The following is a 25,307-nucleotide window of genomic DNA, read 5'->3' as shown; positions in this document are numbered from 1 at the left end:
GTATTTCGATATATATCGAGAAATCGAGAATTGCAATGGCGACAGGTGGCGACTCGAATTTCTACTTGGCTCCCTTCAATTCACATGTCACTCGACATTTGGTATTATATTCTGGTAATTTTAGTTTTATTTATTTATTAGAGAGAGCATTTTATATTATATATACATATATATAAAATGTATACTATAGTATCTTTAATAGAGAGTATAATTACAGAGTATATATATAGCATATAGGTTATTGTTTTCTATTCCTGCACAAGCATATTTTTGTCTCACTCTAACTTATTGCACCAGAGTGTGCACAGTTCAGCCAGTGCAGGAATAGAAAACAAACTTTATATTTATAATATAAATGGTATTTAATATATTTATATTGTATGTATACATTTTATATATATATTTTTAGTATTTTTTTAACTATATAAATATAATATTTATTTAGCATATTTATATTTAATTGCAATATTTTTTAAACGTGGAAATCTCTCTTTCTGTGTGTGTGTGTGTGTGCTGAGCGTATTTTAAAAATCTAAACCTATAAAAAAGAGCACGTTACGAAATACGATATTGAGAATCCAGAAAAAGATTATAAAATAGGCAAAAATTAAACGTATATGTTATTTCTACATTGTTAAAAGAGAATCAATCCTTTATATTTTTTATTCAAGTTTTTCCGGACTTGTCATCACGACAGTATCGAACATGTTCATCCTCGAGAAGAAACGGATCCTTATTTCTTATAGAGACAGACTCGTAAAAAAATTCCCGCTTTCCGTTCCGCTTCCGATTCCACGGAATATTGTTCCGAGATATAAAGTTATCCCAGTTGTTTCTTGTCATTTAAGAATCACCCATCTCGCGTGGAAACACAAACAAAACTCTCTCTCTCTCTAGTGTTCGTGCTAGTCGTGCTTTATTTTTTTTAGACCACCCTCTCTTAAGGCCGCCACCATCTGCACGCATGCCGACTTTATGTCGCTCCGGAACGCGATCGAACGCAAATGACACATTCCGCAATGTTCGACGGGTGTAAGACACCCTGGGCACATCCTTCCTTCCCTCTGATACAATTTCAGGTAACGTCTTCTCTCTTTCTTCGTAATGCTATATATACGAAAATGTTCCTTTCTTTTATAAATTAATTTAACCTTTCATTAATTAATTAATTAATTTTTACAGAATCGTTGCAGAATTATTCATAACATTGTTTCAAAAAAAGTATTCGCAAATTGCAACAAACACATCTCCGGATATTCTGTAGATTATCTGAAATAATAAAGAAGATTTTATAGATGATATATGGATAATTAAGGTAAATTTTTTTTAATGATAAAGTGTTAAAATTAAAAAGAATCTTTTAAAAAAATTGTGTAAACAAATTTATTTCAATTTGTTGTCACATGAATAACGCCTTTGTATCCAATCGATATACAAAATGTTTCTTTTATAAATTAATTTAATCTCTCATTAATTAATTAATTAATTTGTTACAGAATCATTGCAGAATTGTTCATTATAACATCGCAAAAAAGTATTCGCAAATTAGTTGCAACAGACACACATCTCGGATACTTTGTGGACTATCTGGAATAATAAAGAAGATTTATAGATGTATGGATAATTAAGGTAAGACATTTTTTTAAATAATAAAATCTTAAAACTAAAAAAAATTCTCTTAAAAAAATCTTTTAAAAAAATTGTATGAAAAATCTCTTTCAATGTCAATTTGTTATCACATGAATAACATCTTAGTTAGTATCCAACCGATTTGAGAATCGTCATCAATGAGAACGTGATATATTATTATATCCCTTGATGCTTTGAAATTGTTTATTATCCGCGATAAAGCCGCGTAGCTACCGAAATAACTGCATTAATGCATTGGGACAAAAATGTGGAGCGATCGCTTTTGTCAAACAAAAGTCTGACGTATTGCTCGAGAAAATACTTCGGGGAATAGGGAGAAAAAAAAAGAGAAGAGGAACCGGCGCTATTCTTGCGTCCAGGTGTGAGCTTGTAACGCCAGTGTAAATATACAACACTTACGCCATTCCGACGAGAGCCTCTTCGGAAACTATTAACGTATCTCTCCCCTGTCCCGCATCCCCCGCCGTACTTTTGTGTTTCGACTCATTTCTTGCCTACTTGATACGTGTTTTGATCTCCAAAAACTATAAACCAACCGCTTTATTAACGATCCGAATCCCCGGCGTTAAAACACCCGCTTTATCCCGACCCGGGATCGAGAACAGCATCAATCGTATAAATGGCAATCCTTCAAAATTATTTCGGTCCGGATCTCATCACAGCTCTACTACGCACATACCGAAATGTTGTCTTATTCTTTCATCCCGTAAACCGTAAACAATCAGTATGCTAATGACACATTTCTCTAAGAAATATTCATGAAATCTGTATTCTAAAAATTAATAAAACTCATACTGAAAAGAAATTGTTAACTTGACTAAACCGTTCAACTAAATTACTATTTTGTTAATTGAACATATATATTAGTATTTAAGTCAAATACACGTTTGTTAGATTTAATATGTTATATATTTAATTTAAATATTTTTATATGTTTAGTTAATAAAATATTTAGTTGAACGGTTTCAAGTTAACAATTTTTTATTCAGTGCATCCTAATTAAAATAAATATAATGAATGAAAGAAAATTTTTTTATTGGTCTGCGCACCATCTTGTTGAGCTAATAAAAAATTTGTTATTTGTATCATGAAACTATATATATATATATATATATTATTGTTCGACTTCAGCTTTCAAAAGAAATATCCGTGAAATATTACATAATATGTGTCTGATATATTCTCGATATCATATAATATTCCTATGGAATATTCAACAATAATTTCATGTTAGTTAGAATCAAGATCGAATGACAAATGATTTCTGGTAAGCTTTAGCGCAAGAATGCATCGGATGCATTATAGATGATACATATTTTTTGAGATGCAGACACACATTCAGCAGCATGCACATGACTTCTGTATAGAAGCTTCATGTTCTCGTGAATCGAGTCGACTTGTTTATCATGATCGGAAGCTGAAAAGTCGAGTTGTTCGCTTAAGAGTAAATGAGTGTAAGAGAGAGAAAAAAAGAAAGAGAGAGAGAAAGGGAGAGAAAGAGTGGGATGCCACTTCATTAGGCAATAACGTATCAAGCTCATCATGATAGCATATTACATTTTTTATTCGCTCAAGTCGCAAGATAAATGATACACATACTGATAAAAAACTGTATTTCTTTCATTTGCTACATCTCTTTAATTAGAATGTCCGATTGTAAAAAAAATATTTTCAACGTATGAAACAAAAAATGAGAATATAATAATTGCAACAAAAATAAATAAAATCTCTTAAAGTTAGTATATTCTCCTATTCGAGGTGTACCTGATGATTCAACTTGCTAACTTAAGCAGTTGTCATCAAATTTCTGAATTACATAAATATTGATTGCGATTATTATGATCTTGCTGATTACACAAGATGATTCGCTATATTCGGTTTATCTCATTAGTCGCGACGTATATTTTTATGCTACAAATTTAGAAAAAGGAATTTAAAAAATGAAATCTGTATGTTATGTTTCCTTGGATTAAGAATAAATAACGATAAGCAGTCGCTGAGATAGCGTCAGCATGTGTTATGGAAAACGCGTATATTGATACGATATGCATGCGTAAACGCGTATTTATTCGCGCAGACAATTTAATTATCATTTCTAGATAAAATACTCCTATATTTTTCAAAGGAAGAGAGAAAGAGAGAAAGTCACCATTTCTCTTACTAGACAACAATTTGTTTTAATATAAAATAATTCGGAAATACTATTCGTGCCTCGTTGATAAAAAATAGCAACCACTTTTTCGAATGTTATCTGCAGAAATTAAAAAAATTTTTTAATTGCCAAAATAATCTAACTCGAACTTTCAAAGTGGTACTCGTTACCTACTTGATAATTTTCGTGCTAATACGTGGGCGGATATCAGGTGCGAGCCAAAGACGCAAGCAAGGTGAAGACGCACCCTCGCTTAAGAAATTCGGAGACTTACGATGGACCCCAAAACGTGAGTCATTTTTTTTGACGATAGCGTAGGTCGAGCCGACAAGACGCGATGATGAACCAAGTTAAAATCTCGCGTAAATCCCTGCACACTATCGTACGCACACACATACATACACATATACACGTGTGCTCTGCTGTTTCGTGCGCGTAGCAAAGCGAGGGAGTCTCGAAGAGGCGGTCTTCAGTTTCGGTTAAGCATTCATCGAAGAGAGAATACATATCTCACTCCGTCTCTCGTCTCCACCTACGTCGTTTCAAGTCACCCCGGGTGTTGTACGAGGTTTCGGCTTCCGGCTTAAGGTTTTAAAGGCCCACAACTCGTTCCTCAGCAACGTTGCTCAAAGGACTTCCGTTCTCCAAACAATATGACCCGTCATTTCGAGGACGATCTCGGTCAGGATTACGGAAAAGATTGGCGATGGAAATCCCGAAGAATCTGAGAGCGATCTAATAGATCGCGAATCTAATAGATCGGGCTAAAATAAGAGGAGAACGAAAATGCGAAGGTCGTTCGGTGTCCTATTATGTGTCACGTGATAAGTGCGTATTATGTGAGGAGATACGAATGTTTTATCATGACCAGTCGTCGACGGCGATCTCTCGGGATTTTCGGTAAGACCGCCCATTTGTGAAAATTTGTGAAAATATCAAAGCTCCGATGGCGTCTCCAGGGGTGGTTGTACCAAGGATCTCTCTCGTCGAAATAATACCGATGCAATTAGCGTGTCGGTGGTAATTGACACCTCGCAGCAAAGGAAAGAGAAAGAGAAAGAAAAAGAGAGCACAAAGTGCGGCAAACGAGTGCAGAGAATTATTTTCTTCGACTGGAGAGAGGGTGATTTTCGTTCGTTCGTGTTTACCTGTGTTTACCACGTTTACATCCGCGCGATGTACGCACGAAGAGTGCCGAGAAAAAGAGGCCTCTCCTCTTCTGAAACAAGAATAGGTAAGATGTCATTTTAGATGGAATTTTATCAATTATTATCATATTTTTATCAATAAGATGTTGATTTTTTTCTCGACAAAAATATTAAATCAGCAATGTAAATTATTGACATTAAGGATGTAAGGAACTGATATATTAGAAAGGGATTTATTGATATTAGAGATTAAGTTATTCTGCAACACATAATATTCAATATATATAATTCCTTTTTTAAAAAATATATTTATATATTATAAATTATAAATATTATATATTATAAATACAGTACAGCGTTATATATTTTAATGAAATTAAATTAATGCTTATAAAGATTTGAAAATTTCATTTGACATATACGTATTGTTTACGCTAGAAATCCTGAAAGCTTCTCTTGAGAAATCTGAATACACAGTAGCTTGTTCTTCGTCTCATTGGGTTAATAGGTTCGTGGAATAAACAAGAGTCATCTAATTTGTATCAAATTCAATTAAGTTCTATTACATAAACTACCAAGAATTTATTTATTATACTATATAAGTAACGATAACGATATGACTATTTTACAAATTATATTTAATGTTGTAATTATAAGAAATTGTTAAATTGATGAAAGTTATATTAAAATTTCATGAAATACTAAAACAAATAATAATTTTGTTATTTTATATTACATTTTGATATGACAAATTGACACATTTTTTTCTCTTTTTTTCTGTCTATCTATCTAACAATATTCCTAGCAATATTCCAGGAATAAATGGAGTCATAATTCAATGATGAATCGTGATGATTGTATCTGTAGAGACCTTTGATTTTCCTCTAAAATTTAACATTTTATATGAATTTAAAAAAATTACTAATCTGAAATATAGATATTGTAAATAGATATAAACAGCATGAAAATATAATTCGCAATTAATCATTGATGCAATTAAGGTTGTTTCCAAATATTAGATAAATATTAAAGAAATTCTATCTACGTTAGCACTAATTTATTTATAAATGCTACTGTATTTTTAGTGTTATGTATATATTTGACTAATGTGCGCGCATATATACATATGTATAACTATACATTTATATGTATATATTAAAAGGAAAAATATGCATAGATTATCACATTAAAGTAAGAAAAAATCGATATAAAAACTAACTTAACAAGATTAAAACATAATTGACTAAAGACTAAACTTATCTATATGTATTTTGTCGAACAAACAGATGGTTTTCTGGAAAGAAATCAGAAACCAACCTTGTTTTTTTGCCCTCTGTCGTTATCTGTAATATTGGGTACCTTCAACCTTTTCGATAAATTCGGTTCAAGATGATAACCGCAGGCGTTATATACGTTCACAATACTAATAAGTAGAATGTCTCTAATATTGACAATTTTTATATTGTTATTTTGAATATTAACTCATTCTATCTATAATATAGTGTCTTTTAATATATACATTTTTCCAATAATTTATTCTTATAATAAAATTTAAATTTCAACAATAACTTTATTTTTTAAAGTACGTACAATTATTAATAAAAATTTCATTATATATATACATATATATGACAAACTTTTAATATTTAGTTAAAATTTACATACTAAAATTTGTTATTTTGATGATTAAATAGGATTTATATATATCATCATAAAATAGATTTTATATTTGAATAATATCGGCATATCGGGAACAAAAAAAATGAAAAATACGCTTTATTTTTATAAGCTATTACATTCACAAAAATCGATAGAGAGAGCGTATAATTGTGATTTTAGACTTAATCACCAAGATATTTAATGTAAAAAAAAAACATTTAATTTCTCCCGATATATCATTTCATAAGAAATTTTGTCTCTGTGATTAAAATGAAATATGTACGATTATCGTTTCAGACAGTAGTTACAAATCGTCCTGTATATATTTATTTGTATCTATATATTGTTTTACGAGCATCTCGCGATTTATCGCGATTTCTTTCGGTCCCTTCATGAATCGGACGTTTAGCCAGGATGAGGCGTTCGCGCAAATATAATGCCTCGATTGTAGTCTGTAGGCCTAAAGACTGGATTTGCAAATAAACGCGTCTCGGCACACGTGGTTGCATTGAAGTTTCCAAATTTATCATCAACTAACCGTAACAGTTAAAAGACAATATATCAGATTCAATTAGGATCGAATGTCATTACTGTCAGTTACTTTTTCTATTAAACCGAAAGCAATCGCAAGTTTATTTAGTAAATCGCTAACAAAATATCCTAGCTAATTGAATACTTGAATAGAGTGTCTCAGAAATTTTCACATTAATTTAATCATAATATTCTTTTTAATTTCGCGAAACGATTACATGTTAAGTAAAATGTCACGCATCGATAATTAGTTTGATAAATGAGTCATAAAATGAGTTATAAAACTTATCTTACGCGTAAAGTTTTGTGGAATACGATAACAAATAAATAAAATCTATCGTTCTCATAAATAATATATGTACATATATAGAGAGATCTTCGTTCTTTTTTCTAACTTTCATAATTTAAGGGATTTATTAACAAAAAATTTAATAACGAGTCCTAAAATTATAACAAACTGGCCTCTCCTTTAAAAGTATTCTTAAGAAAAGGTGTAGACTTGATATTTGTTAAGAAAATGCCATTAGAATTAATAACCAAACTGATTAGTCGAGTTCTTAAAAATTAGTAAATTATGATGTTGTATTGTATCATAATTACTGGAAATGTGTATAAATGTGAAGCATAAACTAAAACAATTCTCCGCTAACTACTTATTACGCGATATTTATGCTATCGAGGGTCAGCTGGCGGAGCCAATAGTGCTTTTCTATGTCGCGCATTAAACGGCAAAGAGAGCAGAGGTCAGTAATAATGTAATAAACGCGTAAATTGCGAAAATCACGATATCTGGCAGCGGCGTAATTGATTGCGGTGGTATATAGTATCGTAGTTGGAATTAACCCTCGTTAAATTACACACATCACCGTTCGGAATCCCCTTCGAAAGGCAACAGCAGCCCTTCTCTCTAGTAAGGTCGACGCATCGCTTTCACACCGATCAAGAAGAGGGACCACCGGTCCTCTCTTAGTTGCATTCGCGAATCGGGTGTCGATTAATTATTTTAGCGTCATATAAGAATCGATCTCGACGGAAGAAACGGGTGATCTCATATAAATATGGGAAATCTCGGTAATGGAGATAGTTGCAGGCAGGCAAGGAATATATACGGGGCGATAATAGGTACACATAGCGAGACTCGTTGTCGGGGAGCGCTGACCGCAGAGATAACGCTTTGACCCGTTACATGCTCTCCAAGAGTACCAAATGAATGCCTTCACTGTCTCTATCTTTCTATGCCCAATCCAAATATGCGGCCCTTTTTCTTTCCCCGGCCACACTGCCCTTTACAGTTCGTTTGCGATGGTCCTGCGAATCTCACGAAGGCAATCTCTTTTGCCGGGAGGCAAAAGACCGACGCGACAAAACTCATTCGCTGTTCAATTTCAGAGTTAACCACTTGGAGATCCATGTTGCGGATCTGAAATTTTTCATTTTTGAATATGACATTTTATATTTAAACGCGACTAATATCTTGCAATTTTTTTATGTCAATTAAAGATAGAGAAGACTTATATTGCAATGTTGCGCTCGCTTTGTTTCTATAAAGATTGTGTAAAATACTACATTTCATTAACACGATTTATTACATTTAATTCGTCGATTAAAAATGACATAATGTATAGGATCGAACTGATATTATCTCCTCCATGCACGATTATGTTTCAATCTCAACATAATATTAAAAAAATTATCTACTTTTCGGTATTATATACTTTTAAAATAGGAACGAAGTAAAGTCGACCCAACTAGCCAAAATTATATTTATTTAAAAAACACACAACGTTTCGACCATATGGATGTGGTCCTTATCAAGTGTAATATTCATTAGTAGAGGTGCAGCCAAATTAACGATAACGTCAACTTTTCCATAATATAGTTACAACATATTTAAATAAACATAACAAAAACGTTTTTGACGAATCATCATAACGATAGGATCGTTTTCTCTTTTTCTCTCTTTCAAATGTTTTGACAAAATTGAATTTATGTTATGTTTATTTAAATATGTTGTAACTATATTATGGAAAAGTTGACGTTATCGTTAATTTGGCTGCACCTCTACTAATGAATATTACACTTGATAAGGACCACATCCATATGGTCGAAACGTTGTGTGTTTTTTAAATAAATATAATTTTGGCTAGTTGGGTCGACTTTACTTCGTTCCTATTTTAAAATTTTACTAGCGACTTTTTAAGTATCTAATTATTATTTTTATATACTTTTAATATTTCTAATCTCAGTGTATATATTTTGCACTGCCAAAGAATAAATTATAAGTGCTATCTAAACTTTGTTAATAAATGAGTTTTTAATTAATTAATAATAAATATATATATTTACATAAGTACATATTATTTATTATTAACATACATATACTATATATTACATTTTGAAAACCTGAAGGTAACATTCTATAGTTTAAAAAAAATCTAATTTATAAAGATATATACATATAATGCTATATATAAATATATAAAATATAAATTATATAAATATATAAAAGTAAATATATTTATAAATCAGACTTTTTTGAAAACTAAGACATTAGCTTCAGGTTTTCGAAAATGTAGATCCGCCGCAGGACGTAGAGAATAATGCAAAATAATTTTATCGCAAATTTATCAGTGAGTGCATCCAATCAACAACAGTCAGACGTAATAACGTCGTCGATCTACGGTAGTTCCGAGATCAAGGCGTGTAAAGATGATCCGAACATCTGCGGAAAAGAAGCGGCCTGTCGCAGCTTCCCGGACAACACGTCGAAATGCGTGTGTCCTCACGACTTGTCGCCACCCACTGCGGATTTAAGATGTCCAAATCGTGTAATCGGTAAAGCTGCGTTTCATTAATTATTATATTTCGTCAAAACTCTGTTACAAAAAAAGAGCAATGCTATAGTGTTAATAATTTATAGATAGAGAGATTTTTCTCTTAGAATTTACCCTGAAAATCATGGTAATCGTGGGACGATAAGAATTTTATGAGAATTTCTCTGATTAATATTTATCACAATAAAAATAATATCTATCACAATAACATATAAAATATGTTTGATTAATTTGATTAAACTGCATAGTAGAAATTCTCATAAAATTCTTTCCATACCATATTGTCCCACGATTACCATGATTTTCAAGATAAATTCTAAGAGAAAATTCTCTCAATGGTGTTATAAATTTAATAATATATAGTGTTAAAAATTTACAATATTATAACTAATACAATTGATACATAATAGTGTTAATGATTTAGAGTAGTGAGACGATTAAATTGATGAAACCCTAAGTAATTGCGAAAATATTATTTATCGTCCATAAAAGTAAAGATAAAATTTACAATGTTACAATTAATAATTAACGTAATTAGTTAATAATTTTGTTGTATAGTTCCCTCTAATGCGGCGCGTCCGATACACAATATTATACCACCGAGTAACAACAACGGTACTACAAATAGTACGAATAATGGACTTCCGGAGGCTGAGCAGGTATCTTTTTATTATTTTTATATTAAGCAAAATCTCTTTCTCTCTCAAAGTTGTATATATACAACACGTTTATGTTTACAATAATCATTTGTCTTATATATACTTACAAATATAATGCCTAAGAATTATTTAAATGCGACAGGTGGAAGAATTAAGATACAAGGTACCTGAAATAGTAGGAGTAGCTATAGCTTTTGTTGCGATAATAATGCTTTTATTGAGTATCGTGTATGGTGTGAGAAGACGGAGTTACAGCGTTAAATCTCAGAGGAATCCTTTAAATGTAAGTTATTTTTTTTCAATCTTTCATTAAAATTACGTTTATCCTGAAATGTATATATGTTATCCTCATGTATTTTTGAGATTAAATTTTGCCTTCAAATAATTATATCTTCAAGCTATATTATACTTTGCTATTTTGAATTTAATTTCCTGAAATAATTTCCTATCATCTTAGCTTTTACATTCACTATTTATTATGCAAGATAATGCATCTTAAAATTGATAACGCGCATTTAATATTCTTTGATAATTAATAATAATGTCTCGCTCTCGATGTATCTTATTAGGGGACTCCGATAAATCTAAAGAAAGGGTTATTATTAGCGCATAAATATACGCCTAATCCTCAATATTTTACCTGCACTTCTCCGGGGGTCCCGATCATGCAACGGGAGAGCCTCATATTTCTACATGACATCGGGGAAGGATGCTTTGGAAAGGTCTACAAAGGTACAAAATCATTTAAATTGAATAAATAGAAATACATAATATAGAAGAAAAGAATTTTAAAAAATTCATAAAAATATTCTAATCTTTTTTTTCAATAATTAAAGAAATTTTTACCGTCACAAAATGCTATTAATATTCTACGTTATTAATATTAAATGTTATTATAATATTTTCAATTAATATTCTCCGAATATTAATATTTTTAATTAATTTTTTTATGACTATATAAACAAGTCTCACCGAGTTATTAAATAACGTCAGATTTCTCGGAAATAAAAATATTTTACAGGTGAATGGCATAACGGAGACACGAAGGAGATTGTCGCTATAAAGGTCTTGAAAGACACCGCCACGCCCGAGGCCGAACAGGACTTTATGCGAGAAGTGGACATCATGTCCACGTTCAGTCATACGAACATCTTGTCCCTTAAAGGAATGGTGCTTCGGGATGCAGCGAATAATCCGTGGATGGTGTTCGAATACATGCCGTACGGCGATCTCGCCGAAGTGCTAAGGGCAAATTCTCCGCAATTTAGATTGTCGAAACCTGACGTGCAACCATTAACGAAGGTATAATATCAACAATATTTTTATATCCGAAATACACCGTTTCTTAACTCTTTCGTTATCGCACATACGATATTAAATTTATTTTATTATTGCGAATGCAGTCAGCGCAATTTTTTTAATTGACAGAAATAATTTAGAGATAAAATACCGTTTGCTTATATAGAATTCGCTGCATTGGATCTCGATACAAATAGCAGCCGGCATGTCTTACTTGTCGGCGCAAAGATTCGTTCATCGCGATCTGGCCTGTCGAAATTGTCTCGTGGGTTCGGACTTAGTGGTGAAAATCGCTGATTTCGGCATGTCGCGAGACATCTACACCTGCGACTATTACAAGGTACAAATTTATTCAAGTGTTACGTAAAACAAATTTTTTTTTTATGCGTAGAAGAGAGGAAAGCTCTCGACGCGCATCATCCCTTTATAATGTCATATCTTTGATGTAAATTATCGTATCGCAATTAATATGCTCCTTAGATTGGAGGATCGCGTTTACTTCCGGTTCGTTGGATGTCACCGGAAAGCGTAATGTACGGAAGGTTCACCTTGGAGACCGATATCTGGAGTTTCGGCGTCGTCCTCTGGGAAGTATTCTCATTTGGCAAGCAACCTTATTACGGTCACACTAACGAAGAGGTCAGTGATGCAGCTTCCAATAGCTCTATTTTAATTTTATATATTATTTTCTATATTTTTTATATCTTTTTACAACACATAGGTTGTAAAACTTATACTACAAGGCATCATGCTTCTCACGCCGGATGAATGTCCGCCTGTCGTTTGCCAAATAATGCGCGACTGCTGGAAGACGGAACCGCGGGAACGAATCAAGTTTCCCGACATCCTGGACAGGCTAGAGAAGGCGCAGAGTAAATTGATCCAGCAAGGATCGTTGCCCAGACCGCCGCAGGGCCCTGTGACAGTACGTACTCCGGATGTCTTGGATCCAGATGGTTACTTGCTTCCGGCACCCACAAGTCCTCGCGAATATCTGCAAGCTCTTCCAGCTCTATCCAATTAATAGCGTATTTATGACAATGAAGACAATAACATTGTCTCTGAACCGCAACTTTCCAAATGTGCGCGCGAATGCGAAGCAAAATGAAATGCCGAAGAAATATGACTTGAACTCTTCGAGTGAAGTAAGGATATGTAATACTTCGATTGCGTGTGAAGCAGTCACACAGTTCGTTGTATCATTAGCTAAGAAATTATGAAAGCACGTGGTCCATTTCATTATCTGTCGAAATAATAACGTAGCAAATAATATGCTACGCACAGATATTTGTGTAAAGATCAATCTGTATAAAAAACAAAATTTTTATACGATATATTTTATTTTTCAAACATTTTTAAAAAGTTTAACTTAAAATTTATTAAAAAATTACGAATATATTTCAGCAGTCCCGCTAAAAAAATTAACATACTGTGAACAGCCTAAACTATATCGTGATACAAAAATAAATGGTTGTACTATTCAACAAAAATCATCGTAATAATAATCGTTGTTAGTGTTAGTAAATTATGTCTTTTACATATAAAAAAAATGTGTAAAGCTTGTGAATATTAATGCTTCTAAACGTGTGCGCACTCACGAGATAGTATTAATGTTTATAGATATATATATATATATATATATATATGTATATGTTAGATTTTATTAATATTTTTGAAGTGTAATATTAATAATATTGTAAGTCCGATAATTTAATAAGTCTGTAGAGTAACATGATAAACATATATATTAATGTGAGACTTATTATTTAATCAATTAAATATGCAAAATATTTGCTCGATATTTTATAGATTGATTTATCTTTACGAAGTCCTCTTCTTCTTTGTAAGATTTTCACGTTTAGAGATGCTACTTTATTGCGAAGTCTGTAAAATAATTAAATCAAGCTTTAAAGTAGCATGGATAGAAAGTATTTTCGATAGTTATTATACGATCGTTTCGGTACGATAATTATTATAATGTAGTGTTGTAATTAATTTTTATTAAAAGTTTAAAAAAGAATTATTGTCGTGACAATATCATTTTTTTTTTATCTAATTTAAAAAATAGTAAATACTAAATTAAGTATTATTAAATAATTAGTATAATAATAAATATTGATTGAGTATAATATATATATATTCAAACTTGTTTCATTATAGAAAATGAAGATTTAATTAACATCGTACGTTTTGCATGCTAAATCTCATGGTTTATTATGAAGAAATAGAACAGAGACTTAATGTTTTAGTAGATTTAACTCTCCGGTGGATATAAAATATAAATTAATTCTTATTACAACACAATTAAAGAATGTAACTAGAATAAATAGAATTGGGCATGAAGAAATAGGTGAAAGAGATGTATATAAAACAAAAATGATAAATTTGTTGTGAAACGGACTCTGGTTCTGAGCCAGCGATACTTCGCAGTTCTCCACGAATCATCTCGATTATTGTTGCCGTGATACGACAGTCTTTTGTTTCGAAGATAGGGCTTGGTTTCGAGAAGAGCGAGACGAGACGAGGCGACACGTAGGAAACGCGACGTTCGAAACAACTCCTCGATTCGATTTTCCGCACCCATCCTACAACAAGAATAATGTTCGAGGACTGCGTGCTGCAGTCGATGCGATTCCCACAGAAGCTCTGGCGAATAGTGAACGAGTGCCAAACCGGGGCGATCCGGTGGAGCGCGAATGGCAACACCGTTCTCCTCGATTACAAGAGATTCCAGACCGAGTACTTGGACGCGCGCCGGCCCATCTTCAAGACCAACAACATCACGAGCTTCATCCGCCAGCTGAACCTTTACGGTTTCCGCAAGGTCACCTCCCACAGCCGCGATTCGATCTGCAACTCCTACAACCCCCACGTGCACGAGTTTCTGCACGACTACTTTCGCGCCGATCGCGTCGACCTGTTGTTCAAGGTGTGTCGAAAGACGAGTGGAAAGAGCAAGTGCTTGCAATACGAGATGATGAAGGGAACGGAGGAGAATCCTCAATCACAGGCGAATTGCGTGTCCCGCTTGAAACTGTGTCAGGTATATACATCTGCTGAAAGAACTAATTTTTATTATGAAAAATATTCACGCGATTCTCTAAACTTTAAATCGATCAATATATAGTGGAAAAATGAATGTTAATAAATATATATTAATTATTTAAAATTAATTAATTTCTTTTTCGATTTTAAATGTGTGATCTTAATTAGACAAATTAATAAAAAAATATTACAGATGTTATATAATTATTATAATTCTCTCTCAATAGTTGGCTTTGACTGAAACTCTGGAGCAAATTATTCAAGAATATCGGCAAAATCAGGAAAAAAGGCCGATTGTAGCAAAACAAGAGGATAACATTTTAAAAAGAATAAGAAGCTCCCAAAACACAGGTATAAATATTGAAATTTGGCTTAATTATTTACATAATGTATTGTTTAAAATTTAAAATATTCATTTGTTTTTTCATTAAATTTTTTAAAACCATTAAAATAATTTTTTTTAATTATTGCCAATTGTAATACATAATTATTATATTAATAAAATCCATCAAAATATGCCAATTTTTTACGAACAAATTGAAAAGAAAACAGAATTGTCTTCTTCTAATATATATAGAAACCAATTTAAATTAATGATATTTTTTCTCTTGATATACAAAGCCTATGGAAATCTGATCTTAGCCGACAAAAGAATTATATTGAAGTGACTTATTCTGCTCCACCCTGTCAGACATCAGATAAGAATCTTGGTGTGGTTTGAGTTGGCTTCTTGACGCATATTATTTTGTGCCTTGTAACTTCAATATACTTAATAAATATTAGTAATTATTAATGCCAGACTCTTTTTCTCTCTTGAGAATAAAATTACTTTGAAAATATTAATAATGATTATATACATATTAAATATATATGTTTAAATTAAAATGTTTTTATAAATATTTTAGGTATTAACAAGCACGTACGTTTCTCAGTTCCTCTTTTATACGAGATCGAACTCAACGATGTTCCAAATCGAAAATCTATAGAACGGAATGCGAAATATTCAACGTTTCTTTCTTTGAAGATTAATTCGTCCAAAGGCAAAATAGTGTCATTACCTTGGCGTATTGCTACGAGAGATAAATGCAGTCTACATTTTAACATTCCATATATTCATCATCAAAATCAGCTTGAAACTAGTGGTTTGATGTTTTCTCCCAAATAATATTCATATATTTATGATAAAGTTTCCTAATGTGATATGTATTTTCTATTAAATAATTTGATATAATGTGATAATAAAATTAGTTACCACACATATTAATAAAATATATAAAATTTATATTATAATTTAAAAAGAATTGTAAAATGTGATGTTGACATATAAAACAAAAAAAAGATTTTTTATGTCAATATCAACATTAGTTAACATTATCAATACGAATAGCTTAAATAAAATTTCATTTATTTAAAAAATAAGTTAAGCGTAATGTTTTAATCGAAACATTTTATATATATAAAATTAAATAGAATCGACATTATCATTTTTTTTACTTGTACTAGGTTCTGATTCTTGATTCTTTCGTTTAAATTGTTCCATTTTATGTCTTTCCAAGAAACTTTTAAATGACTCCGCTTCTTTTTTTTCTTCATCTTCATTTTCATTCTCTTTGATAAGTGTGTTTTCTGTTCCATCTTCGTCTTCGCTTGATTCATTGCATGCATGTTTCAGATAGATCTCAGAACTCTCACGACCATTGCTAACTGTTGTTATTAATGGTACATCTTCTCCCATTGCTTTTTTACCAATCTTCTCCAATTGTTCCTTTTCTGTTTTTTGTCGTTGAGCTTCTCTCTCTGTCTTAATTTTTTCCCATTTTTTTCTGTAATCGCTTTAAAAATAAAACAAATTATTGTTTAGATTGCAAAAAATAAAAGTTATACACTCATTTAACATAGCGTTCGATTTATATATCCTAAAAGTAGCATTTCTTACCTTTCATATTCCTTCGTAGCAGCTTCGACCAGTGTGAGAAATTCATCAATTCCAGCACCTGTTACTGCAGAAACGCCGCAACATTTCAGATCACCATAAAATTTATCTAATGCAAGTGCCATACTACGTGTTAAATTGCTGATATAACCACTTTCCATATCAAGTGCTTCTTGAAAGGCTTCAAAATCATGCATCCAATCGATTGCATAACTATGCTCAACAATATCAATCTAAAATAAATTAATCGTGTATCAATATTTAGCTGATTATATGTAAATTGTGCAAAAATAATATGTAATTGTGCAGTAATTAATATATGGTAAGAAAAGATATATACTGTAAATATATTATAGTTTTACAAACCTTATTCATGACTATAATAAAAGGCAATTTAGTTTTGTAAAGTATAGAACAAGCATACAACATATTAGACATGAATGTGACAGGATTAACGCTTCTCACAGTATCTACTACATATATTACAATGGTTGGAAACTGTGATGCTAATGCTTCTGTTATGATTGAACCACTGGCCGACCATGTAAAGACCTCAATCTGTCCTGGTGTGTCAAAAACAACATAATTGTGCTCTTCACTAGCTTTGTCAATAAGTTCGATAACTTGATGGAACTTTGTGGTAAAGAGATTTAAACTTGTAACTATACCACCATTTGGACCTAATTTATATTGTTTCATTACTTCTTTGTAATTTACAGTGTCTCTTATATCTGGAAAAAAAAAACATAGCTTCTTTTATTATAAATATAAAATATTATTAAATGATAAAAGTACAAAATATTCTTGCTAGATCAAAAGTAAAATGATTAAAGCAATATTGAACATATAAATTGAATACTGTCAGGATTATTAATTTTCATAGAGCATCAAATATGTAAATATACAAATTGTATTAAATGATAATTACCTATATTAGCAGAATATGGAACTTCTTTACAAGCAGGATCTAAATTAATGACATATGGTTTTCCTGCATCATGTAATCTAGAAACAAGTCTGGAAACGAATGATGTTTTTCCAGCACCAGCCATTCCAAGAACAATAATGCATGGTATCTTTTTATCTGCATGTTGCTTATCTGTTGTAGATGCAGTATCTGAAGCAACATTTGTTGCTTCTTCGGTATCCAATTTATCTCCTACTTCAGACATTTCAAAATCTGCAAAAATTTATATTAACTATAAATTAAGTATACTTATTATAAATTAAAGATTACTTTAACCAAACTCTGATAATTTAATCACCAATTATAGAGTAATATCTGTATTTTATTAATGTGATAGAATTATTAATTTTTTATTGATATATAAAAAAGATTACATTAGAAATGAATTAAATAATTGAAAATCTTGTTATAAGTAATTCTACTAGCTGAATTAATTATTGGAGTTTGGTGGAAGAGAAATGTTAAATAAAACATTTTTCCCTTATTTATTAGATAAAAATTTATTATATAAAAATATAATTTATCATAGTATGTATCTGAATACTTTTCTTGTTTGTATACAACTTAACAAAGTTAACCACAAACACATTGATATCTTTTCATCAAGTGTTCTTAAAGCACTTACTTGTAATTTATTCAAAAAAATTTATCGAAGATGATAATAATGATTCTTTTACGTATTCCCCCCTGTATGCAGTATTTTTCAATCAAAGCGCTTTCAATTTATAATAGAAGAGCTCTAGCTTCGAAACTTTGGATTCATGCGTGAATTCTACGTATAAACATCATACAAAACCATAAAACACAATTGATGAACAACTCGACTCACTTTATGCGCAACGTAAAGCTGGATTTCTAATGCACGTCCTTATTTATTAACCAATCCGAGCAGAGATTTTTTGTCCCGATGCTAGTGACGTTTCTCGAATAACCAATCATAACGCGTGCAATTTTTTCATTCGGAAAGTAGAAATAAATATCTAGAAAGTTTTAAGCAATGCTAGCAAAACGCGCGAACAGACCTAATATGTCATCCTGAGAGAGATACCGGAGCAATTTTTGGGATAAATTTATTTATGCATCTACGAATACAAATCTTGTATCGTTTTGATGAGATTTTCTAATATATTATACATTGCTGCGAGTTTTTGATAAATAGCCTGACTGCAACATAATAATGCAAATCTAAGACGAATCGAGCTACAAAGTTTTTGAAGAATGAAAGAAATGAGGAAGAATTGATTGATGATTAGTACTTTAGATATCTAGAACACAATTTGTTTGTACTGCATAGATTCATACACCAATATAGTAAAGAAAAATATACAAGATGACTTCTATTATAAAATTACACGCTGTTTCTGGGGCGATGGACGAATCTCCGCCTTGTTACATATTACAAGTTGACGAATTGAGAATATTATTAGATTGTGGATGGGACGAAAACTTTGATCAAGATTTCATAAGAGAATTGAAAAGGTATTAGGAAAAAAAAGTACCCCTTATTGTAATAAAATTAATATAATTACTATATTTCCAGACATGTCAATCAAATAGATGCGGTATTACTTTCGTATCCAGATCCATTACATTTAGGTGCCCTACCATATTTGGTAGGCAAGTGTGGCCTAAATTGTCCCATATATGCCACCATTCCTGTTTACAAAATGGGTCAAATGTTTATGTATGACATGTATCAGGTATGCAGCTTTAACATATGAAAGTATAAAAATGTTTAATTCAAATTATATAAGATAATTTGAAAGTATTGTGTGTGTTCATGTTGCAGTCTCGTCATAATATGGAAAATTTTGATTTATTTACTCTGGACGATGTCGATGCTGCATTTGATAAAATTGTACAGTTGAAATACAATCAAAGTATATCGATGAAAGGAAAGGGCTATGGTGTTACGCTGACACCTTTGCCAGCAGGACACATGATTGGTGGAACAATTTGGAAAATTGTGAAAGTTGGGGAAGAGGATATAATATATGCTGTCGATTTCAATCATAAAAAGGAACGTCACTTGAATGGTTGCGAATTGGAGAGATTGCAAAGACCATCATTGTTGATAACAGATGCATTCAATGCCACATATCAGCAAGCTAGACGAAGAACAAGAGATGAGAAGTTGATGAGTAAATTTCGTATTTTCTATTTAATTTAAAATACTGACATAAATAAAAGATATTTTAACAGTCTATTTATATTTTTGTTTAGCTAATATCTTGCAAACATTGCGAGGTGGTGGCAATGTATTAGTCAGTGTAGATACTGCTGGTCGCGTACTGGAATTGGCACACATGTTGGATCAACTCTGGCGTAATAAGGAATCAGGATTACTTGCCTACTCGTTAGCTCTTCTTAATAATGTGAGTTATAACGTTGTAGAATTTGCAAAATCGCAAATCGAATGGATGAGCGATAAATTAATGAGGAGCTTTGAAGGTGCACGTAACAATCCCTTTCAATTTAAACATTTGCAACTTTGTCACAGTATGGTTGAACTAAATCAAGTTGCAAGTCCAAAGGTGAGAGAATTACAATTACACGATTCATACATTCATACACATGCATCTCATACACTCCTAAATAATTTACTTCAAAGATTAATCTTAAATTGTCATATTTAGGTGGTCCTTGCAAGCACTCCAGACATGGAATGTGGATTTTCCCGAGAATTATTTCTCCAATGGTGTACTAATCCACAAAACAGTATTATATTAACGAGTAGAACATCTCCTGGTACACTTGCTAGAGATTTAGTGGAGAAAGGAGGAAATCGAAACATTACCTTGGAAGTAAGGAGACGAGTGAAACTCGAAGGTATTGAACTGGAGGAATATCAGAGAAGAGAAAAGCTTAAGCAAGAGCAAATGAAACAGGAACAAATGTATGTGTACATACACATCTATCTATCTCATTCAATTATACTTACATTTTATTATTACACTTGTAATGCATATTTTATTAGGGAAACTGCAGATGTGAGTTCCGAATCAGAAGACGAAATAGAAGTTGGTGGCGCGAGAGGAAAACACGATTTACTGGTGAAGCAAGAGACTAAACCTGGTTTCTTTAAACAAAGTAAAAAGCAATATCCCATGTTTCCATTTGTGGAGGAGAAGATCAAAATAGACGAATACGGAGAAATCATAAAGTAAGAATATTTTAAAGTCTTTTATGAGAATCTCTCTATTCCCTACTATACTTATTATTATTACAGACCAGAAGATTATAAGATAGCAGAGGCAGCACCCGAAGTAGAGGATAATAAGGAAAACGTAGAAACGAAACAGGAAGAAGCCAGTCATCATCCAGAAATAGCCGCGGACATTCCGACAAAATGCGTACAAGTTTCGCGTACGATGACTGTTAATGCGGCGGTGACTTACATAGACTTCGAAGGCAGATCCGACGGAGAGTCCCTGCAAAAGATTTTAGCGCAGTTAAGACCGAGGAGAGTAGTCTTGGTCAGGGGTTCGCCTAAAGATACCGAGATTCTAGCGCAGCAGGCGCAAAGTGCCGGTGCGAGAGTATTTATTCCAGGGAGAGGAGAGACGCTGGACGCCACAACGGAAACACACATTTATCAAGTAATACAATAAGTGTATCGTTTTTACATACTAAATTACTTGACACTAAATAGTGATTATAAATTATTTTTCACTATTTTTTATTTTGTTTTTCACTTCAATTAGTTGTAAAAAATCAGAGTTTGTTATATATATAATATATTTTTGTTTTTGTAGGTACGTTTAACGGATGCTCTAGTCAGTGGACTGAATTTCTCGAAGGGTAAGGGCGATTCCGAAGTGGCGTGGATAGATGCCATGATAACGGCGCGTGATCAAATTTGTCGAGACGCTGTCGCCGATACCGAATCCGAAAACGCGATCAATGAAAGTGACAAAATATTGACCTTGGAACCCTTGCCATTGAACGAAGTAAGATATAGAGGTTGCAAATAAAAAGATATAGAAATTAAAGAATACTCCTTATTTAACATCGTTTGTGTTTCCACAGGTTCCAGGTCATCAAACAACATTTATAAATGAACTGAAATTATCTGACTTCAAACAAGTTTTAAATAAAAGTAACATTCCATCAGAATTTAGTGGAGGAGTGTTATGGTGTTGTAATAACACTATCGCCGTTCGAAGGGTTTGTTTCGTAGTGTTATTGTAACAATGAATTTGTCGGCGCGTTCCCTGTATTTTTCAATTTACATTAAATGTAGAAAGTACATGTGATGCCGACAACTCTCATATGTAGAATGTATATAATCGTATAAATAATTTTATATTTATTTTAGCATGAAGCTGGGAAGGTCATATTGGAAGGTTGTGTATCTGAAGATTATTATAAAGTACGGGAACTATTGTATGAACAATATGCAATTGTATAGATTCTTATGTATATATATTTATAAGGAGAGACTAAGTATTTGTAATATGTAAGTGCTTGGAAAATTTATCCAACATACATTACATTATACAGGAGTTATCAATATGATAATTTATGGATGAAGTCAAACTTGAATGAAGATCCTGATTATTCTTCTAATTCTTAAATAAATTATTTTTTTACTATGTGATAACAATTCCTGAGGTGAATTCTGAATGAAGGACCTGTATTGTGTAATGTTCATAAAAATACAAAAACTGAATAACTGAACTGATAGAAGATTGTAATTTAGTCAGTTTCCTCTTTTCTATCATTTTTCAATTCCAGCTTTGTTTTATTTCAAGTCAGCTTTTTTTATAAACTAGCATATTCTCCTCTTGTCTTTTTTACTTTCTTACTTACATTTATCACTCGATTAAAAATGAATGAATTTTTATTAAAATTATTATTCCTTGAGTCATATAAATCTTTAAAGATATAAAAAACTAATATATTTTTATAAATAAAACAAAAAATTATTTAAGAGTGCACAAAGGATATGCAGGCTATAATATAAATTTGTAATAAGAATATAAAGTTTATTTTATTTTATTTAACAATGTGCTTCTCTCCTGTTGAGTTTGAAACGTTTAGAATAAACAAAATCGATTGTGATAGAAATAAATTTATCTAGTAAATCTAGTTTATACATGTATGCATATACGTATTTATACTATGTGCATATTTATGCAAATATACATATTTTATACTATGTGCATATTTATTTTACGACAGCTAAGCTGGTATATGTGTTCCAATCGTTCACGTGACGTGCGCATTGCTACATCGCTAGCACACGCTAGTGTATCTGCTGCAATTTGCTACATATATTACATATGTATGTGTATGAAATCGCGTCTTTCTATTTTGCAATTGAATTGCTGTGAATAATATGTATCGACAAAATATCCGTGAATTTACACGAAATAACGTAATAATTCTCTGATTTACACCCACTTTGGAAGAAATTGTAGCGTCGAATAAAATATAAACAATTGGTTGTGGTTATGAGAGCCATCATTGGTGAAAAGTAGCACATGTATCAAGCTAAATGAAAATGATGAAATTACAAAGTACTTAAACATTCATTATAATATATATGCACATGTATAATAGTTATAAAAATATATTATCTAATTGCTTTTTTTCTTTTTCAGAGTATTTTCCAAGTATGATTTTATGATAAGGATTAAAATGCAGCACTGTATATAATAGAAATTTATTTTAGAGAGATTCCTACATTCCTATTATATGAGATTAAAATCAACATTAGCAATATGAGAAAATATTATCAGGCTGCTCTAGCTGTGATAGCAGTAATAAGTCTCGTATCTTTGCTCATCTATAGACACGAATACAACAGATTAAGATATGTCTTAGAAGTTTTCAATTACTTTGGCAAGCCTGGGCCAAGAAGGGATATAAACTGCACGAGCTTCAATCCAATATTTACCACATTTAATGCAAAATTCGACGAACCGATTCCTTCGTGGCAACGTCTGGAGGACGACCTGTACATATATTCTGCATACAGTATTAACAATAAGGAGATACGAGCGATCGGACTCGGGACTATAAGCAGCGTTTCAAACATGCAATGTCTCGTCTTCTTCGAGAATGAGAGTAAACCTATATTAGGAAGTTCCAAATTTATTCCCATTGGTAACGCAGTTGCTACGAGTCTAAGAGAAAATTCAAGATACGGAGGGTATCATTTTGTTTGCACGTATACCAGTAATGAGACTCCCACTGGAATAACGTTTGTTACAAAGTCTAACAAGTATCTCAATTACGCACCTATCTTTCCTATAAAAGTGCAGCCACGGAGCTTGAGTCACAGTAGAATAGGAGTGTGTGTGATGCAATCATCGATGAAACCGATGCAGTCAGCAGATATGATAGGCTTCATCAGCTTCCATGCATTGATCGGAATGGATAATTTTATTGTATATGACTCTGGAATTTCAAATGAATTTAATAGTAAGTTAAAGGAAATGGCTAATGATTTGACTTCCTTTTGGAAGTTTACATATACCGTTATACCGTGGAACTTCCCTTTCACGGAGATCGATCAAAATGTCATAAGAGAAATCATCGAGACAGATTGTTTATATCGTACATACAACAATGTTGCTTATGTTGTTGCTCTCTCATGGAACGAATATGTAGTTTTAAAGTATCATCATGCAATGATCGATCTGATGGCAGATTTCAAACAAACCAAGCTGTTAGCCGACCGTTATAAGCTAAAAACTACAACCTTTTGCACACAGCAAACTGACAATAAAAAATACGCCAATTCTACACTGATAGTGTTAAAAAAGACGAAAGCCGGAAGAAATATAAATATTTTAGAAGATCATACTATTTACATACATAAGCCACATGTAACATTGCAAAACTCCCATATATACACCAAAGAAATAAGAAAAGGTTTAGTTACTGTAAATCAATATAAATATTGCGACAGTTACAAAAGCAGTCGAGGAGTAGAAGACTCTACGATTTTAAGATTCGCCCAAGATCTGCAAAACTCATCAATTTTTATGAAATATCTCGAACTTAACAATGTACTCGATACAGATATAAAGTGATACAAATTTTAGCATGACTGATATATTAATTTAGCTAATATTTGCACAATCTTTGATCATGTTTGTCATTTACATATTACTTAATTCATATATATATCTATATCATAGTTATATAGTCTTTCATATTAGGTGCCTTAATCGTTACATCATAGCTATAACATGATCAGCTATTTTAATATTTTGTACATTTCTCAGACTAACACAATAATAAAATATTCCTTATACTTGTTACTTCAATAGTTTCATGTCTTGGTTTTTCTTATGTTATAATAGTGGCAAAAACATATACAAAAATTATTTTATTATAGATATTACAAAATATTTAAATTCATGAACTTAAATTTAAAAAAAATATGGCAATCACAATTTTCAAATTTTTATAATTCT

The 25,307-nt window shown here is 31.7% G+C and overlaps 5 protein-coding genes across 5 annotated transcripts; 4 read left to right on the top strand and 1 right to left on the bottom strand.

Annotated features, from left to right (window-relative positions):
- Positions 1-4,257: 4,257 nt before the first annotated feature.
- On the top strand, positions 4,258-13,636 carry LOC145935857 (high affinity nerve growth factor receptor). Its single transcript, XM_083037537.1, has 9 exons — positions 4,258-5,036; positions 9,772-9,975; positions 10,533-10,633; positions 10,776-10,916; positions 11,203-11,365; positions 11,655-11,935; positions 12,099-12,272; positions 12,413-12,571; positions 12,654-13,636. Exons 1-9 carry the CDS (start codon positions 4,979-4,981, stop codon positions 12,954-12,956), a joined length of 1,584 nt encoding a protein of 527 aa, XP_082893663.1. The 5' UTR covers positions 4,258-4,978; the 3' UTR covers positions 12,957-13,636.
- A 622-nt stretch (positions 13,637-14,258) lies between these two features.
- On the top strand, positions 14,259-16,278 carry LOC145936326 (heat shock factor protein 2). Its single transcript, XM_083038420.1, has 3 exons — positions 14,259-14,975; positions 15,205-15,328; positions 15,883-16,278. Exons 1-3 carry the CDS (start codon positions 14,532-14,534, stop codon positions 16,140-16,142), a joined length of 828 nt encoding a protein of 275 aa, XP_082894546.1. The 5' UTR covers positions 14,259-14,531; the 3' UTR covers positions 16,143-16,278.
- A 101-nt stretch (positions 16,279-16,379) lies between these two features.
- On the bottom strand, positions 16,380-18,662 carry LOC145936325 (GPN-loop GTPase 1). Its single transcript, XM_083038419.1, has 5 exons — positions 18,503-18,662; positions 17,839-18,090; positions 17,277-17,641; positions 16,914-17,143; positions 16,380-16,809 (listed from the first exon to the last, which is right to left on the bottom strand). The coding sequence occupies exons 2-5, from the start codon at positions 18,080-18,082 to the stop codon at positions 16,440-16,442; spliced, it is 1,209 nt and encodes a 402-aa protein (XP_082894545.1). The 5' UTR covers positions 18,083-18,090; positions 18,503-18,662; the 3' UTR covers positions 16,380-16,439.
- Positions 18,663-18,889: 227 nt separating this feature from the next.
- Positions 18,890-22,529, top strand: Cpsf2 (cleavage and polyadenylation specificity factor subunit 2). Its single transcript, XM_083038411.1, has 10 exons — positions 18,890-19,356; positions 19,418-19,577; positions 19,667-20,018; positions 20,101-20,411; positions 20,514-20,773; positions 20,855-21,040; positions 21,107-21,476; positions 21,633-21,827; positions 21,907-22,044; positions 22,196-22,529. The coding sequence occupies exons 1-10, from the start codon at positions 19,208-19,210 to the stop codon at positions 22,286-22,288; spliced, it is 2,214 nt and encodes a 737-aa protein (XP_082894537.1). The 5' UTR covers positions 18,890-19,207; the 3' UTR covers positions 22,289-22,529.
- Positions 22,530-23,085: 556 nt separating this feature from the next.
- On the top strand, positions 23,086-24,934 carry LOC145936078 (uncharacterized). The gene is made up of 2 exons (XM_083037967.1): positions 23,086-23,399; positions 23,484-24,934. Exon 2 carries the CDS (start codon positions 23,604-23,606, stop codon positions 24,918-24,920), a length of 1,317 nt encoding a protein of 438 aa, XP_082894093.1. The 5' UTR covers positions 23,086-23,399; positions 23,484-23,603; the 3' UTR covers positions 24,921-24,934.
- Positions 24,935-25,307: the final 373 nt, after the last annotated feature.

This window comes from Prenolepis imparis, unplaced genomic scaffold (genome assembly GCF_030444845.1).
Source record: "Prenolepis imparis isolate NDT839.2.m4 unplaced genomic scaffold, iyPreImpa1.0 SCAF_5, whole genome shotgun sequence".
NCBI classification, from domain to species: Eukaryota; Metazoa; Arthropoda; class Insecta; order Hymenoptera; family Formicidae; genus Prenolepis; species Prenolepis imparis.
This window is presented reverse-complemented; position numbering and strand designations above follow the sequence as displayed.

Bases quoted from the DNA above. Each gene is read 5' to 3' on its own strand.
- LOC145936326 (XM_083038420.1), top strand. From the start codon at position 14,532: ATGTTCGAGGACTGCGTGCTGCAGTCGATGCGATTCCCACAGAAGCTC. The intron at 14,976-15,204 runs GTATATACATCT...CTCTCTCAATAG, and splicing joins CCCGCTTGAAACTGTGTCAG to TTGGCTTTGACTGAAACTCT. The intron at 15,329-15,882 runs GTATAAATATTG...TAAATATTTTAG, and splicing joins AAGAAGCTCCCAAAACACAG to GTATTAACAAGCACGTACGT.
- LOC145936078 (XM_083037967.1), top strand. From the start codon at position 23,604: ATGAGAAAATATTATCAGGCTGCTCTAGCTGTGATAGCAGTAATAAGT.
- LOC145935857 (XM_083037537.1), top strand. From the start codon at position 4,979: ATGTACGCACGAAGAGTGCCGAGAAAAAGAGGCCTCTCCTCTTCTGAA. The intron at 10,634-10,775 runs GTATCTTTTTAT...TAAATGCGACAG, and splicing joins GACTTCCGGAGGCTGAGCAG to GTGGAAGAATTAAGATACAA. The intron at 12,572-12,653 runs GTCAGTGATGCA...TACAACACATAG, and splicing joins ACGGTCACACTAACGAAGAG to GTTGTAAAACTTATACTACA.
- Cpsf2 (XM_083038411.1), top strand. From the start codon at position 19,208: ATGACTTCTATTATAAAATTACACGCTGTTTCTGGGGCGATGGACGAA. The intron at 19,578-19,666 runs GTATGCAGCTTT...TTCATGTTGCAG, and splicing joins TTATGTATGACATGTATCAG to TCTCGTCATAATATGGAAAA. The intron at 20,774-20,854 runs GTATGTGTACAT...ATATTTTATTAG, and splicing joins CAAATGAAACAGGAACAAAT to GGAAACTGCAGATGTGAGTT.
- LOC145936325 (XM_083038419.1), bottom strand. From the start codon at position 18,082: ATGTCTGAAGTAGGAGATAAATTGGATACCGAAGAAGCAACAAATGTT. The intron at 17,642-17,838 runs GTAATTATCATT...TTTTTTTTCCAG, and splicing joins TCCATATTCTGCTAATATAG to ATATAAGAGACACTGTAAAT. The intron at 17,144-17,276 runs GTTTGTAAAACT...AATTTATTTTAG, and splicing joins TTATTATAGTCATGAATAAG to ATTGATATTGTTGAGCATAG.